This window comes from Chrysoperla carnea, chromosome 4, assembly GCF_905475395.1.
Source record: "Chrysoperla carnea chromosome 4, inChrCarn1.1, whole genome shotgun sequence".
NCBI classification, from domain to species: domain Eukaryota; kingdom Metazoa; phylum Arthropoda; class Insecta; order Neuroptera; family Chrysopidae; genus Chrysoperla; species Chrysoperla carnea.
Genome location: NC_058340.1, coordinates 34,393,500 through 34,412,419, shown reverse-complemented (window position 1 = coordinate 34,412,419; position 18,920 = coordinate 34,393,500). Strand labels below are relative to the sequence as shown.

The following is an 18,920-nucleotide window of genomic DNA, read 5'->3' as shown; positions in this document are numbered from 1 at the left end:
ATTTATATAAATTGTATTTATGTAATAATTAATACAGTTAGATAAGCATAAAATGTTATTATTGTTATATTTATAGTTCCTTATAGAAATAATATTCAACATATTTATATATAATTCTGTTGAACGTTCGAATTCATGTCACTCGTTCAGAAATAGGGTATTATCGTTAGTCAAAAATAAATCATGAAATTTGAAAAAAGTTAAAATTTATGTAAAATTATACTTAAATATTCTGATTTCGAGTCATAAAAGTACTTTTTTATTTAAAAATATTTAAATTAAAAATCGTAATTTTTAAACTGTATATCAAGTGACCTAAAACGCGGGTAAGACCTGCTGTGATGTCATAGCGGTATGAGTCATAGACCATAAATTAGTTCAGTGTAGACAGCTGGGTATAATATATGCATAGATAATAATTATTTATATTTATTATATTCAGAGAATATATATGTCAAATTTATTTGTGCTATTTCATATAGTGATACCCATATTACGTCATCAAATTGGACGCCTGCGTTTTTGACAGTTTAAAAAAGGTTTAAAATTTAATTTAAGTTTTTGGCAAGAAAGCCTGTGTATTTTTCGAAATAAATTTTTGGTGGCTTTATATTAGCAAAATCAACATTTTGAAGTACTTTTTCAAAAATAGTGGAATACCCTATTGTCTATGGTATTTAGAAGAGTGAGTTATGATAGCAGATTTTACTAAACGAAATTATGTCGAAATTTTTTTTTCTAATTTTTTTATCAAATTATAGAAGTCTTATACATTTCATCGATGCTGCTTGTTATTTTGGGTCCTTAGTCATTTGTAGGCGTTGTTTTCAACTTTCCGCTGCTAATTTGTACCAAGAATTCAATTGATACAACAAGCAGAATTTCAGCAGAGTAAAATTAAAAACGAGATTTTCGACATGAAGCGAACACTACTGCGATTTATTTTTCAATGAGTTTCATTAACCATTCTACATAAGTTTACATACTAATAAAGGTATCTATTGTTTTGAATAATTGAACATTTTAAGTGAACATATGAAAGGCGGATATATGAAAGGAATAGCATAATCTACTTACTGGAAATATTCTAGTCTCCTTTTAAGCTAACACTTTTAACTGAGACATTCAGAATTTTTTGTATTTCATAGAAGTCAGGCAAAAGATAGCTATAAAAATTTATATGATAATAATCAGAAATTTAATAAATATCTGTAAATTTCTCGAAGAAAATGTCATTAAAAAATAATAATATGGTTTATTAATAACTATTATTGTAATCAAATAATTAATATAATAATTTTGTTCTTATACCATGTATATGTATATGAAATATACATAGTATATTAAGTTTAGTCCCAAGTTTGTAACGCAAAAAAATATTGGTACAGGTGTTCATAGAATCACCTAATAAGTCTATTTCCGACTGTATGTCTGCCTGTCTGTCTTTCTGTCGTCTGTCTGTCCGTCTGTCATCACGATTACTCAAAAACGAAAAGAGATATCAAGCTGAAATTTTTATAGTGTGGTGAGGACGTAAAAAGTGAGGTCCCTATCTTGTAAACTGTTAGAGATAGAACAAAAGTTTAAATGTAAAACCTTATAAAAAAATAAACGACTTTTGTTTGAAACATTTTTTCGTAAACATCACTGTTTACCCGCGAGAGCGCACATTATGCGCAAATAGTATTGTATGTATGTTATGGCTATATCAGTTATAGATATGTGGCTTGTATATACGTGTAATGTGGCAGAGTAATCAACACTGTCTATACATGGTATTTTAACAATTAACTCAGTCAATTGTTTGTTTTCACTTGTTCGATTTTAATTTTACTTTCTTTGTAGGTATTTGAGTCTTGCAAAATACACAGTTTTAAACTAAAATACAGAAATCAATCTAGAATAATACAAAATTTACCTCCTACAAAAATTATGCTCAATATATAAAGGTGTATAATACAAAAACTTTTTGACGTAACGTAATTCATATAACTTTCATGAATTTATAATAAAAGGGAAAGTCACTGTCATAAAATATTGCGAATTTTCATTAGCTAAAAATAGTAATTATATTACCACCTATCTATAAAAAAAAATACACTGTCTCAATCAAACCATATACCGTATATGATTTCGTAGATTTTTCAAAATAATAAAATTCAGTTGTTGTTGTTGAAAAAATCTGCCTAACATTTCAAACACGATAGATAGGTTTTAATAAACCTTAGAATATAGAGATTAATAGTTTTAAACAAATAATTGTTTACGTATAACAGCGTGTAAATTAAATAGCCCGTAATCATTTACCAGCAAAAAATATTTTTTAAATCATGTGACCTATGGATGATGAATGTTTGATGTACAAAACTGGTGGAAGTTGGGAAAAATTACTCAATAATGCAAGAAACGCAAAATGAAAAAAAAGCAAATATATAAAGGAATTAAGGTAGTACGAGTGCCAAGGGAAGTTTAGTGAGTACCTGATTTTCAACTTTGATGATGAATTTTGTAATAACTTCATGAATGCAGCCGAAAAATAAAAACAAATTTCCCATTTTAAAATTTTTAGAATTGATTTACACTTAGACCAACTTCATATTTAAAAAAAAAATCAAGCCTTTTATTCAAAATTGTCCTGGCGCTCGTACATCCTTAAGTAAGGGAGTAAGATTGGTTTAGTGATTTTTATAGATAATCATACAGATATGTTTTAAAAGAAAACTGTATAAATATGCATAGATTATGGTACAAATAAATCCTCTTTACAATCGATTGAAAATGGTTCTTATATTTTGCTACAGACCTAATTAATTAATTAATTAATTACAATTACAACTAATATGTAAGTAATAAACGTGGTTGGAGTATAATGCTATTCAAAACCGGATAAAATGTTTTTTAGTGACATGTTCTTCGAAAATTAAATGCATTATGTTCATATATGTTGGTGATAATATTTTATTTCGATGTTATGGTTTGTTTATACCTAAATTTAAAATACTACATGAACTCCACAAAAACCTCTATATGCAGAAATCTGTATGAAGTATTATGGCAAATAAAGTTTTTCTATTTTATATGGAAATATTATCTTGATGCCCGCCCGCTTCTCTGGGCTTAAAAGTAACAACCGCCACTCTATAGCCTCCAGTTCTTTTGATCTCACTTATCCCTCTTCCATAACAACACTCGAAGGGATTGTGTTACACAGCTAAATTATACGATCCGTTTTCAATTTTTCAAATGTAAAAAAATCATAATTCCTTGAGTATATCAGAAAAGATGGCAATGAATTCATTAATAATCATTTATTTGCACTGCATTATTTCTATGGAATCCATATTACATTTTGATATTCAACAATTAAGGCCTGAGAAGAATAAATAGCCTCAAAAATAAAAAAAATATTTATTTCCAGGCATGTTTTTAGAAGTCCTTTATATAACGTTTCTTTGACATGGAAGTGAAACTACAGGTAAGTATTTGTAAGTACATGGTTGTTATAGTTGAATTGAGTACAAATTCATGTACCATCATGGTACATAAAATAATGATAATTTATACCCCACGTGTACCTATGCAATATTTAAACCATTGTATTTTTTTATTTCCGGTAAATATATGGATGTATATTCATATCACGGGTGTTCAAAGTGTGGTAAATTAAGAGCGAGAGATTATAGTAGGCGAAAGTTCGCAACTGTCATGCATAAACTCGTATACGTTCTTGTTTCTTTTATCATTTTTGAAACGATATTTTAATCGAGTCGGAAGGGGAGCGGGAGGATTTTGAGATTTTCTCTAAATTTGAGATTTTGCATTTTAAAATACGAATAATTATAAAAGGCACTAAAACGTTCTAGCCAGGAAAATCTATAGAGATAATTCATGGTGGTAAAAATGAAAATACTCTAATTAAGTAGATACATGATACTGAGTTTATCACATTACACAACAAACTGCAAAATTAGACTCGTTTTTGCAAAACGGGGCTTTGAACAAAGTTCCCATGTCAACTCATAAAAATTAAGTAAATACTATTAACAATATTTTATAACTATTTTTACCAATATATTGTTGAATGTTTAATGACGTATCGATTACTGTTACGGAATCTTTTACCATTAAGCTATCATTTTCACTGGACTATAAATATTTTAATTAAAAAAAAAATTGTATTGGATATCAAATAACTCGTGAAAATTGCATGCTAAAGAATAAACATTTAAAATTATTACATGAAACTTACAAAAAAAAAAAATTTATTTGTAATAACACCCACTGCGAACTGATACACGAGTTTCCGTATAAATCAACATGTGCATGTCTATCACGTGTATCCAGTCACTTATCAATTATGCAATATTTGGATTAAGATAAAGTAAAAAATTTGTAATGGTTATGCTTTTATAATTAATACCTTAAGGGAAATCGTGGAAAATAAAACACTTGGAAAATTTTACATACTCAAAATGTGTGACTTGTTGATAGAATAAAATTTTTTTGACAAAAGTGGAAAAATTCCATGGAAGGTTTATAACAAAACTATTTTTATTTTTTATTTTATCATAAAAATTTTAAAATTATATACATTTTTTAAAAACTTTTCAACAGAGGAAGGATGTTAAGTATGGGAAATATGAGAAATGAAATCTATTCACTGATTCGCATACCTGCGAGCCTCAAAAGTCTATCTAGATCTTCGATACGTAACCTTTGTTACTCAAGTGAAAAGCTATTAAAGTGGATTTTTGTCAAACTTGAGTGGTTTTCGAAGTAATGCACCTCTCAGTTTAAAAACCAATTTTTCACTTGCCAATTCTAAGCAGTGTATTTCTAATTCTAATGGTAGTAGTATCGTGTGGACTCCACACGATACCAACTTCACACAGACTTCTATAGAATTTTGTCTATTTTGTCTGCGCTACAAATCAGAGCAAACAAAAGTCGGTATGATGGTATGAAAATATTCTATAGAAGTTGGTATCGTGTGGACCTACCATAAGCAGTATACATTTATTCTGTATATGTATGTGTTTGTTTATAGCATATAATATGTTCACTGAGAAAGTTAGAAAAAGGAAACTCTTATTACTTTGTGTGTAAGAGTGGCTGTCTTTCTTTACTTACATGACGTCAAAAAACAAACGATTGTCGAATCAACACAGTCTATACATGGTATTTTAACAATTAACTGAGCTAATTGTTTGTTTTCACTTGTTTTTTCCTAATTATCCCGTTAAAAAACCAGACAAGTTAATTTTTTTTAGTCCTGAAGTACTTTGCGCTGCACATACTCCACTAAATTTTTAGAGTGTGGTCTACGGACAATTTTTTCGACCTTACTTTATAATCAACTAAGAAGAAAAGATTTGGTGTTTATGATTACGATTGCATCAATATAATTAAAATTATAATTCAATTAAGTTATAAATCGTTATCCAAATAAATCTTTATTATTGAAAATATTAATTATAATTTTATTATTAAATGTGGTTTACATTCATAAATATTTACCTATATATGTGCACTTCCGTTTTACTATTAATAATCAAGGATACAGATCATCATTATTTATTATTCATGCCAATAATAATTATTAAATATTATTTATTTCAATTAAAGAAGATCATGCAAATCATTTATTTATACAGAATGATTTTTGGAAATTATTCAAAAAAATTAAAAGATAATCGATTTATGTTTTTGGTTGTCAAACTGAGTGATTTAAAAAACATACATAAATTTTCAATTTCATAAAAATTTTTGGTTGGTTTATTATAATACAGTATATTCGTTTTTGCAATTTATTTAATCAGATTCTATGCAGAATCTTTCTCACTAGATTCTTTAGTAGAATCTTATTGGGCTTCATTCTCATCAGATTTTAAAGTATAAATAATTTTGCAATCTGTCTCACCAGATGCTTGAATAGAATCTTCTACGGTAGCTGTCTTATTTAAGCAATTTACTAGTTCTTGAAGTACTTCCTGTTTTACTTCCATTAGAACCTTTTTTCCTTCTGCTTTTGCTGCATTTCCAACAACTTTAAGTCCTGTATTGACTGTATTTCCAGCAATTTTTGCTCCTTCTTTAGCTACATTTCCAGCAATTTTTGCTCCTTCTTTAGCTACATTTCCAGCAAGTTTTCCAGCTCCTCCTATAGTGTTTATAACACCATTTCCAATTCCACCAGCAATTTTTCCAGCTGTTTCTACAGTTTTTAAAACGCCAGTTCCAATCCCACCAACAATTTTTCCAGCTGTTTCTACAGTTTTTAGAGCTTTAAATCCTTCAATAAGATTAGATAATGCTTCGGGTATATCGGATGTTTCGGGTGTATCAGATGTATCGGGTGTATCGGCTGTATCGGCTGTATCGGGAGTATCGGCTGTATCGGGTCTGGGTGCAGCTTGCACACAAGATAATACCTAAACGTATAAATATGTAATATTATTAAATTAAAAAAAGCGGAGTTGAGCCAGCAATTCTTAAACGCACGCTAGTTTTTTAGGCAATTTGAAAGAATTTAGGGACAACTTAACATTTTGAAATTTTAAATGATTAATAGACTATAAGTCTACACAAATCTTTATTTTTGAGTTCACTAATTAACCAGTTTTAAAATTTCTTTCACTTATAGAATGCTTCATTATCACCAATTAAGATGGGTTGTATTTTATTTTCAAAAAAAGTTAGGGTTCTGCACCAGAATTTAAAATCCATTTTTATTGTTATTAAATTGAAATATATTTTTTATACAAGTTCCACAAATATTGTTTAAACAATATTAATAACTTACAGTTATTTTACCACGTTATAGCCTTCAATTCTCTTACCTTCACTTTTGTTTATTAATTAATGGATTTTAACTTTAGTGCGAATGCTTAATTATTTTGAAAAGAAAATACGGCCATGTCACTCGCTGATAATATAGCATTCTATAGATGTAAGAATTTTTTAAATCGGGTAAGTAGTGAATTCAAAAATGACAGTTTGTATATGGGGGATGATTCTTTAGGATATGAATTTCGAAAAATCCGTTCTTAAATGATGCCTACAGTATAAAATCAATATCCTTTCGAAATTTTAAACTTAAATAATATACAAAAAGAATCATTTTGAAATTAAAATCATCAAAGTCGGTGCTGTTATTGAGGACTTCTGGGTAAAAACATTCTTTGATGCGATTAATAAACCCAAATTACAGAAAATTAATAATTAAATTTTTTCATTAAATTTACTTACCACGGTAATTGCCAATACAAGAGCAAAAATATTGAACCACTTCATTGTTATAGATAATTTAGAAATATCACTGACTTTGTTCTGATTCGAATTAGTTTGCTTTTGTCTAAAACAGTTTTGATAATTTATACCTAAAAATATAATCTTTAGAATAATAAAAGAATTATTTTTAATCCTTAAGCCTATGACGTAATAATTTATCATTACCATAAAATTTATATTTTTATGGCCAAATTTTAATTTTTTTCGCAAACTTACATCATACTGAACAGATAGTTTTTTACAACGGAAAAATTCAATTTTTTTCTACAGGAGATTTTTTTATGTTAATGGATTTTATTTACATTTTTATGCTTAAGAAAATATAAAATTAGGTACCAAAAAGTCAAATTTTCTTTTTTACGAAAAAGAACAAGAATCTGCAAAAAAAAAATTAGGTAAATTTTAAAATACAAAGTAAACTTCGGTTTCATCCTTATTTCATTTCCCATCCTTTTTTCAAAATATAAAAGTGGAAATTTTTAAAAAATCACCTGTATAATTTGTAATATAATTTACCAGAAAGATTAAAATTCCATTTATTTTCATTGAAAAAGATTACGCTAAGAAATAACCGAATAAAAAATAGTTTTAACAAACTAAAAACAAAACCATTTGATAACTAGCTGAACTAAAAAGTAGAAAATAATTTCTATAAGCTCAAAAAGAAATTTATCGTAAAAAAAGTGGGATGTTAGATTTAAATTATTGTTAATATTTTACTGACAGATATTGGAAAGTAAAAGTAAAGTCATTATAAAATATCTTTACAAATATCCCACGGTCTTGTCCAAAACTATTTTTTTATTTTTTAGTGAAAATTTCTGCAGTAGATTGCATTATGAAACTACTTTTTTTGCTCTGGGAAAAATAGTAAAATTATACTATTGTAAAAATCTCAAAACATAGAGATTATTGAAATTTTTTGATTTCTCAAAAAATTCTCAAAATTGAAATGCCTGATTTAAAAATATATATTTATATATTAGTGTCTTAGGTTGCTAAATTAAAAGTAAAAGTAAATATCGAATTTTCGCAAATTTTCTGAAACAAAAAATCTTAAAGGTTTGTCATAATGAAGCCACAAACGAAAATACAACCGGGCCTAACCCACTGCTCTCCCAAAATCAAGAATTATTAGGAATAAGCCATAATTGATTTTTTTGAATTAGTTATTTGTTATTCCTACATCCCAATAATTACAACTTTCAGAGTGTCTGACTACGGATCATTATGTCGATCTTTACTTGTTATCAACTAGGAAGAAAAGGAAAGGATTAAACGTTTATGAATAAGATTGCAGCAATATAATTGTTATCCAAATAAACATATGGTAAATATACTTAGTAATTCACTTGATTTTTAAATAAGCTAGCTTTATTTTAATACCCCAGAAGTGAGTACATTTTAATGAACCCAAAAGTTTACTCTGTATAACATGTATGGGACATTTATTTGGGTAACAGCTTGAGTTCCCCAAGTTTCCTAGAAATCGGTATTATCAAAATAAAGACGAGAATCGCGAATATGATAACCAGGTAAAAAGCCGGAATATGTATGTATAAATATTTAAATTAAAAAAAACCTTTTTGAAGAACAAGCTTTTTATGTACTAAAAAGTAGAAAATAATTATTTCTATCAGTAAATTGTTAATAGAAGACAATAATAAGTAATAGACATTAACAAGTAATTTATTAAATAATAACAATTAATAAATATTACATAATAAATAAATAATACATACAATAAAATAAATATATAATAATAGTTTATAAATATTTATTTATACAGAGTGATCAAATTTGATCTAGACATTTTTAGTTTAAAATAAAAGCAAAACGGTATAAGGTATCAATATGATTCCTTTTTAATTTTAGACATTGGATTATTTAAAAAACAATTTAACTTTAAAATGATTTCATGTAATTGAACGCCTCTTGGATGTAATGTTATTATCAATTTCATAAAATTCTGTATTGTATTAAATCATTACTGTGTACCGCCCTTGACGACTACGCGGCCACCACCACCAGACACACCAGGTGCACCATAACCACCTAACAGTATCTAAATATTATACAAACTTTTGTTAAATAAAACATCTTGTAAGAGCCTACACACAAATTCTATACTTAATTTTTGAGACCACAATCAAACAGAACGTACGTGCTAATTACGATTGGGTGATTATCTGTAATATTCAATTGCCCTAAGATTCTAATATAAACCAAAGGCGGTTCATTGAATAATGGAATGATGGTAAATTTTATTTATTATAATTTTGCTTTACGACCGAGTGAATTGCATTTGCATAAAAAATTTTGTATAACAAAAGGTCTGACAGAAGTTAAAAAATGAGAAAAATGGTTCATTATTTACTATAAATTGTGTAAGCAAAAGCAGGAGCTTTGAAAAAAACACTTTTTTTTTAGTTCACTTCAAAAATTAAAAAAGGATGACAGTTAACAAATTTTTGTTAGTCTGTCTATCTAATATATTTTATTTAATATAACTATTGTAAAAATTTTAATTCAACGATATTTTACGAAAGTTAAACGATATTTTACAAAATTCTATGTAGTTAAAGGTAAGTACCTACAACGAATCCGAAAGCTGCAAGGAACTTTCTTCTTGGAATTTTAGTGATAGAATGCGCAAATTCAAGACTTGTCCATCACTAATTCATTTGCTCTCCGAATTCTAAAAAAATGTAATAATTAAGTTCACTTACCATGGCAATTATTAATAAAAAAATTAAAATGTTGAAATATTTCATTGTTTAACTTTACTCAATTTTTAAATGCAAGTGAATTAACTGTTGTTCTGATTAAAATTGGATTGATATTGCCTAAAAATATGAATTATTTTATTTTTATATATTATTAATTTTATTTATTTTTCATAAAATTTTTATTTATATATTATTATAGTAAATATAATTATTTATTTTTAGTCTAGACTTTCTCGTAGAACTTACAGAGAAGCAAATGGTTGATTTTATCACGCATCGAAATATTTCTTTCGTAATCTTACGAAAGAATGCTTTTAGTTATTTTAAGTTATTCTTAATGCGGTGATATAATTTGTACTTACGTATAGGCAGTTGCCTAAACAGTTTATAAATAAGGTTTTTCCATATAAACAGATAGATTATCGGAAAATTGCTGATAATTTACGAATGATTAATATGCCAAAGTATAGTTATCGTATTAGATAGAAAAATTGACCTGGATTTCTATAGCACTTTAAAAGAACGTCAAATTTTTCACGTATCAAGTATTGACTTACCGAGGTGTCAAGTTTTGACTTTTCGAAATATACTTGAATGATACTATTGCTTAGAATGCATCCCTCTTTCGATTTCTGATGTCATTTTCAACACATATTTTTTCAAAACCTAGAAGGGGTGAAATTTATGCTAACTACAAATTCTTGTATTATGTGAACGTGAGCAGATATATGTATAGACTATTATATTTACAGTTCTATCTTTATGCCCTTTAAACGAAAGGGACAATGCGTTTTTATGGTGAGCAAGATTTTCCAATAATTTTTCACCATACTTAACATACATATCTTTTTTAATTTTATATAAAAAATTTAAATAAAAATACCTTTTAAAAGATAAACTTTTATTGTATTTTAAAAAATAACAATCATTAAATATTTATTAATATAGGATGATCAAATTTGGTTTATATATTTTTAGTTTGGAATAAAAGCAAAAAAAAGCAAAACGATATGTGATTTCACTATATATTCTTTTTACTTTTACACACTGGATCTTGGTATTTTAACTTTAAAATGATTTCATGCAGTTAAACGGCTCTAGAAGGTAACAATAAGGCCATTTTATTTTGCAAAAAATATTATTCTTTTACACTTCCATATTACAAAACTGTTAATTTTTGTAGAGAACTTTGCTTATTCACGGAGCCATTTAACCAGCAATGAGTATCGATTTTTTCATGAATAATTTCTTTGAACACAGAGATTTCCGCATATGAAGAAAACTCCACCTGACGCGGTTATTACATGAAATCATTTTTACATAAAAATGCGATGATCCAATACCTAAAAATTTAAATCTTATTGACATCTTACACTTTTTCATTTGTATTCCTATTATAAAATGTAAAACTTTTGTCCGGTCAACCTCTATTTAACAACTTATTTATTAACTGTTTATAAAAAATATATACATTTAAGGCACAACATTGATTTGTTAAATGTTAAAAAAAATTATTTATTAAATATTCAATAAATTAAAAATCCAATCACAAACAAATGTTATTATCAGTTTCATAAAATTCTGCATTGTATTGAATCAGGACTGTACACCGCCTTTAACGACTACGCGACCAGACATACCAGGTGCACCATAAACACCAAATAGTACCTAAATATTATACAAACTATATTAAATAAAAAACAAGTGAAAACAAACAATTGACTGAGTTAATTGTTAAAATACCATGTATAGACTGTGCTCATTCACTGTCACATTACACATACATACATGTCACACATAAATAACTGATATAGCCATAACATACATACTATACAATTTGCGCATAATTTGCGCTCTCACGGGTAAACAATGATGTTTACCAAAAATGTTTCAAACAAAAGTTGTTTATTTTTTTATAAGAGGCATTTTTTACATTTAAACTTTTGTTCTATCTCTAACGTATAAATATTATCGAAGATAATAAATGAGAATTCTAGGATATTTCGAAATAAAATTAGATTTTTGCCCCAATTTCCTAGATCAGTTTTTTGTATAAACATCTAGTAAGAGCCCACACTAAAACTCTATACTTAATTTTTTAGACCAAAATCAAACAGAACGTATGTATGTCCTAACTACGATTGGGTCCTTGTCTGGAGATAATATTCAATTGGCCTAAGATTCAATTATAAACTAAACGCGATTTGCCGGGAAATTTTAAGACAGAGAAATTTTTTCAAAAATGGTTCATTATTTACTATTAATTGTGTAAACTTCAAGTAGGAGTTTTGAAAAAAAAAATTTTTTTTTAGTTCACTTCAAAAATTAAAAAAAGATGACAGTTAACAAATTTTTGTTAGTCTGTCTATCTAATATATTTTATTTAATATAACTATTGTAAAAATTTTAATTAAATGATATTTTACGAAAATTAAACGATATTTTACGAAATTCTATGTAGTTAAAGGTAAGTACAACGAATCCGAAAGCTGCAAGAAACTTTCTTCTTGTAATTTTAGTGACAGAATGCACAAATTCAAGACTTGTCCATCACTAATTCATTTGCTCTCCGAATTCTAAAAAAATGTAATAATTAAGTTCACTTACCATGGCAGTTATTAATAAAAAAATTAAAATGTTGAAATATTTCATTGTTTAACTTTACTCAATTTTTAAATGCAAGTGAATTAATTGTTGTTCTGATTAAAATTGGATTGATATTGCCTAAAAATATGAATTATTTTAATTTTATATATTCTTAATTTTATTTATTTTTCATAAAATTTTTATTTATATATTATTATAGTAAATATAATTATTTATTTTTAGTCTAGACTTTCTCGTAGAACTTACTTAATAAATAATAGTTCTATCTCTAACGGTTTACAAGACCCAATTGACCTATGTTGCTCATTTACGAACTTAGCTATTAAACATGCTATAAAAATTTCAACTTCATATCTCCTTGCGTTTTTGAGTTATCGTCTTCACAGACGGACAGAAGGAAAGACAATCGGGAATGGACATTTTAGGTGATTTTATGAACACTTATACCAAAATTTTGTTCGTAACATCAATATTTTTAAACGGTGCAAACTTGAGACTAAACTTAGTTTACTTTAATATACAGGAGTTTGGACTGTGGGTGGATATGTCAGTCAGTTAGTCTGTTATTTGTATACCTTGTGTATATGTAATATACATCGTATCTGTAGTCTTACAACTACATGCTCAACACATGTATATAATACCTATCACTTAGATGCATTGCTTAACGCATGTCTTCTGTCATACTAGTGATATTGGTATACCTAGATGATACAAACACGGATTGTATATTACATATACACAAGGTATACAACTAACAGATTAACTGACTGACATATCAACCCACAGTCCAAACTCCTGAGGCTTGGACTGTGGAAATTTAAATGTGGATTTCTTTGACACTGTAGATGAGCATTAAAGAAGGAATTTTTAAAATTTATCTCCTAAAAAGGTGAAAAAGGAGATGAAAAGGAATATTTTCGCCTCCTTTCATATATTGGATATTAAGGAATAACTTAGGCCATTTTTACTTTAGAAAAAGAACTAGAATTCCTCACCAAAAACCAAATACCCAACAATAAGGAATATAGGTGAGAGTAAGAGAAATGAAGACGAAAACGCAATAGTCTTTGTTTTAAAATTGATATTACCCAGCGAAAGGGGAGGTATCTCTTAGTAATTTATAATTTAGATTGCAGCACTACCTAATATTAAAATAATTATTTAATTAAAATATCTGTATCTATAAGTAAATGTTTATTGAACATATTAATTATAATTTTATACAATTTATTTAGGAAAACCGATAAAATAATTCTTAAACAGTTAATAAGATTAATTTATTAACTGTTAGTAAACATTTTTTAATATTTAACAATTTATTAACTGATAATAATCATAGGTATATTATGGCGCGATATTTCTTTCCTTATTGAACCAAGCTAGGGATGGAATGATTTGAATGCGATTTTTTTAGTGACTAGAATAATATCTGTCAAGATGTTAGCAACGGTAAAACTGTCTGGCAATTATAATTTATAATGCTGTAAGGTCATGCGAAATTATTTAAAACAAATTGCCTTAAAATAATTTTTAAAAGGTGCAATTTTCGCAGATTTCTTAGAGAATGTACACTATTAAACTCAACCAGTTAACGCAACCAATCTCGGGTGCCAGGTGGATATCATGCCCAAGAGATTTCAATAAGAAAAAATGTATCCAATATTCAGCGGCCTTAACTTCAACCTTTTCGTAGCTAGATCTTATACTATTACGCACATATTAAAAAAAATTTACCTTTTAAAAATTTTATTTAATTTAGTATACTTAATAAATCATAAATATTGATTTAAATATGTTCACTTCCGTTCTATATATCATTATTATTTATTTTTGATCCCAAAAATTTTTTTCTTTTAATATTAAATTATTTAAACATACATACTTTGTTGGAAACAAGTCCTTAATTTACTAAAATTATAGACAAGTCCTTAATTTACTAAAATTGAAACCTATTCTGGAATCTTCCTTTATACCCATCTCTTCGTCTTCTAATTTTTCTAATAAAGTATATAAAGCTTTGGCAACAGTTTCAATAACATCCACTTCTATACAATATTTTTTGGAATATTTTCCGGCTTCTTCTTCGAAAACTTTTGAATTTTCATTTAAAAATTCGCTGTTATTTTTTGTATATCTGCTAAGATCTTCTTTCAAATTGCCCCCATCATCTTTTCCAGATCCTTTTTCGGTAAATTCGGAATTGTCTTTGAAATGTTCGCTGGTATTTTGTTTATATCTGCTAAGATCTTCTTTCAAATTGTCCCCATCATCTTTTCCAGATCCTTTTTCGGTAAATTCGGAATTGTCTTTGAAATGTTCGCTGGTATTTTGTTTATATCTGCTAAGATCTTCTTTCAAATTGTCCCCATCATCTTTTCCAGATCCTTTTTCGGTAAATTCGGAATTGTCTTTGAAATGTTCGCTGGTATTTTCTTTATATCTGCTAAGATCTTCTTTCAAATTGTCCCCATCATCTTTTCCAGATCCTTTTTCGGTAAATTCGGAATTGTCTTTGAAATGTTCGCTGGTATTTTCTTTATATCTGCTAAGATCTTCTTTCAAATTGCCCCCATCATCTTTTCTAGATCCTTCTTCGGTAAATTTGGAATATCCATTGACATCTTCGCTGGTATTTTCTTTAGCCTCCTGTTGCGAATTGTTTCCGGATTCTACGGGGCCTGTAGTTTTGAAAACCTCTTGCTTAGAATTTTCTCCGATCTCTTTGAAATCTTTGCTGTAATTTTTTTCGGAATATTTTCTAGCATCTCTTTCGGATTCATCACTGGATTCATTTCTGGTACCATCTTTGGAATTTTGTTTAGAATTTTCTTCGAAATATTTTCTGGAATCATCGTTAGATTCTGTTCCCATAACTTTTCCGACTTCTTTTCTGGAATTTGTTATAGAATCTTCCTCCACACTCGTTGATCCAGCATTAAAATTGTTTAATATTTTAAATTTATCTTGTACAGCATTACTCACTTCTTCGGCATTTTTACGAGCCGTTTCTGTTATTTTTAAAACCGGTTGGACATGATCTTTTTTGAAATCTTCAGTGTAATCTTCTTTGGTATCTTCCTTGAAACCTTCTTTCGAATCTTTTTTGGAATCTTCTTCGGAATTTTTTCCATCAACACTTACCTTTGCTGCAACATTTAGTTCTTTAATATTGGGAACAGTTCTTTGAATTTTTACTAGCTCTTCTTTTATTATATCATCATCAATACCACCTAAAATACCGGGTTGAGGTGCACCATAAGCACCCGACAGTACCTAAATATTATACAAAAATTATTAAATAAATCCATAAACTACAAATAACTTCTTTCTTAAACAGAATGCTCAAAATCAAGACTCAAAGGTCTTGTCCATCACTATTCCTCCTTTTCAATGTGCTCACATAATGCGAAAATCACACTACATCCCATAGAGATAAAAATAATTGTAATATTAAAATTTACTTACCGAGGTAATTGTTAATGTAAAAACTAAACTGTTGAACCATTTCATTGTAACTTTTCTCTTTGACTTTTTAAAATGCCAGTGTATGTTGTTCCAATTGAAATTGGATTGATATTGTTCAAAAATTTTGGATATTTATACCTAAAATCATAATCTGCACATTCATAAAGTGATTACTTTAAATCTTTAAGCCTCTGACATAATAATTTATAATTATCATAAAATTTATAATATTTTTAGTCTAGACTTTCTCGTAGACTTACAGAAGCAGATGATTTACAGCCTTTTGATTTTGTTATGCACCGAAATATTTTTTTCATAATTTTTTGAATGAATGTTTTTATTTATTTTACGTTATCACAATTTGGTGATACATATAATTTGTTCGAAAACTTTATACATAAAATATAGTTCATATTTAGCTCCTATATTATTGGAAAATTCTTGATAATTTGCTAATGATAAATATGCCAAAATATATCCTGTTGGGTAGAAAGAATTGGTCTGTTTGTATTTTTCTGAAAGGTGCAAATTATGGGGCAGCACTTGCAAATTGTACGAGATACATTATGGCGTCCTAATTTAAAATACACTATATCCCAGAATTTCTAATTCATCCTTTGATGAGATCTGTCTTTCAAGATATGGAAAATGTATCAAGGAAAAAGTATTCTTAACAAATAGAAACATCTTAAGATAATATTATATCGTATTAGATGGAAGACTGCATCAAATTAGAAATTTTTTCGTAATAAGAAAACTAATATGTTTTTCAAACATTTTTTTGAAGCATGAATAGATTCAAATTAGTGAGTTAGTGACCCACCTTGAATGTTAGGTGTGTGTTTTAGTGGATCGAGTAGGTGGTTCATTAGTTTTAACATTGAACTATTAGCCAGTTTTTTTTATGAATAACTGTAATATATGCAAATATACAATCATAATACCTAACACATGAGTTGAAATAAGCTGATGTGTTACATTCATGTGACCTCCATATTTAAAACAATTAAAAAATAGTAAATTACACATCTAGGGAGCAAAAGTAAAGAATGTCTCAAATCTCATGTTCATTGTCGTCCGAGACCCGTGGTGTGTATACTATTTTTCTCCCCGAGAGGCAGAAACCGGCAACTTCGTTTTGCGCTGGGGGCAGAAAACTGACACTTTATGCATGGAGGTGAGAAAAGATTTATCATGATACAATAACTGGCATCGTAAACGGCACTTCTAAATTATGAATATTTCTTTTCTTATTGAAATTGGGCAAGGGTTTGCGTTTACTGCTTTCACTAGTATGCATTTCCGCTCTACAAGTGTCAATTTTTTATTTTAAAATCAGCATTAAAATTTAACAATTCTTATACATCGTATAAAAGAAAGTCGTCCTTCGTATCTGTCTGTTTATCCGCTAACTCCTTCTAAACCCCGTAACCAATTTTAAATCAATTTTCACCATCATATAAATAATTTTTTAAATGATGGACTATCATACGAACCGGGCCATCATTATTGATTCCATTACCTTAATTATATTACATATTACTTTTTAATCTGTATGTGGAGGTGAAAAAAAGTAAATCACCTTGGAAAAAATAAAATAAAAATTATTGATCGTTTAATAAAATAACTGCAATAATGTATTATTATAACAAAAGAATCTGATTAATTATATTTCCGTGAAAGTAAAAAAAAAACTAATAATAAATGGTTAGTGAGTGAAACTTTGATTTAGCTTTTTCTTTATGTTTTTTGTTTGAAAACAAAATATTGAAAAAAAAATTACAATAATAGCAAACGCGGATCCAGATAATTTTACGAAGGGTGCAATATGATCTTTTCTTGAGTCTTTTGACATATTTATCATTTTATTCTTTTTAATACTCTCACTTATTTTAGTTTATTCCCTTGTTTACTGAAATTGAACCTCTTGTTTACTTTAACAACAAAAAAAAAACATGAAAATCTGATTCGTGATACCATTAAACGATAAAAGTTTCTGAGATAGCAACTGCTGAAATTAGTTTGGGAAACTGCTACTCAATGTCCGATTTTTCTCGACGGAAGAAATTGTTTCGTTAATCATCCCTCATATCTTATTTTAGCCGATATATCAAAAACTCTTTGTGCAATTTTCAAAGGGATTTATATAAGCCCGTAGCTAGGGTGTGGCAAAGGAGGCACCCGCCACCGGCGCAATTGAAATTTAGGCGGAAAACAAAAAGCATGTTTTAAACGTTAAACAAAGAGTTAGTAAAGAATCATGTAAAAGGCGATCTCACTTTTGTGCTTAATTCCGAGACCAGGACTTCACATTCTTGAATTAGAGCTAGGTTAATTTTGATTTGATTTGAAACACAAATTTGAAAAGAATAGCCAAAATTTGGTAGGATTACATACTTGGTTTATCAAAATTGGATAAAACTTGGATGTGATAGATCAAAATTAAATTTTTTGGATTCTAATGACGTCATAAAGTGAGAAAATTTGATTTTTTTGATAACACAGGCAAATTTGATCCGATCTTATTGGAATTTATTTTGAAACTCACTAATTTTGGGTCATTCTTTTCAGTTATGATGTCAGTTTTTCGCTAGTTATCACCTATGTGCTTAATTCCGGGACCAGGACTCCACATTTTCGAAACCTGTTAGAGCTGGGTTAATTTTGATAACAAATTTGAAAAGTATGACCCAAATTTAGTAGGATTACATACTTGGTTTATCAAAATTGAATAAAATTTGAATGTGATAGAGCAAAATTAAATTTTTTGGATTCTGATGACGTCATAAAGTTAAAAAATTTGATTTTTTTGATAACACAGGCAAA

The 18,920-nt window shown here is 27.9% G+C and overlaps 3 protein-coding genes across 3 annotated transcripts in view; 1 reads left to right on the top strand and 2 right to left on the bottom strand.

Moving 5' to 3' along the window:
- Positions 1-18,920, top strand: part of LOC123299142 (TWiK family of potassium channels protein 7-like) — a 50,836-nt gene that overhangs the window by 21,612 nt on the left and 10,304 nt on the right. The gene's annotated exons all lie outside the window — the stretch shown is intronic.
- Positions 5,732-7,354, bottom strand: LOC123299146. The gene is made up of 2 exons (XM_044881403.1): positions 7,249-7,354; positions 5,732-6,431 (listed from the first exon to the last, which is right to left on the bottom strand). The coding sequence occupies exons 1-2, from the start codon at positions 7,291-7,293 to the stop codon at positions 5,862-5,864; spliced, it is 615 nt and encodes a 204-aa protein (XP_044737338.1). The 5' UTR covers positions 7,294-7,354; the 3' UTR covers positions 5,732-5,861.
- On the bottom strand, positions 13,755-16,139 carry LOC123298693 (uncharacterized protein DDB_G0290685-like). Its single transcript, XM_044880786.1, has 4 exons — positions 16,095-16,139; positions 14,789-15,902; positions 14,603-14,719; positions 13,755-13,771 (listed from the first exon to the last, which is right to left on the bottom strand). The coding sequence occupies exons 1-4, from the start codon at positions 16,137-16,139 to the stop codon at positions 13,755-13,757; spliced, it is 1,293 nt and encodes a 430-aa protein (XP_044736721.1).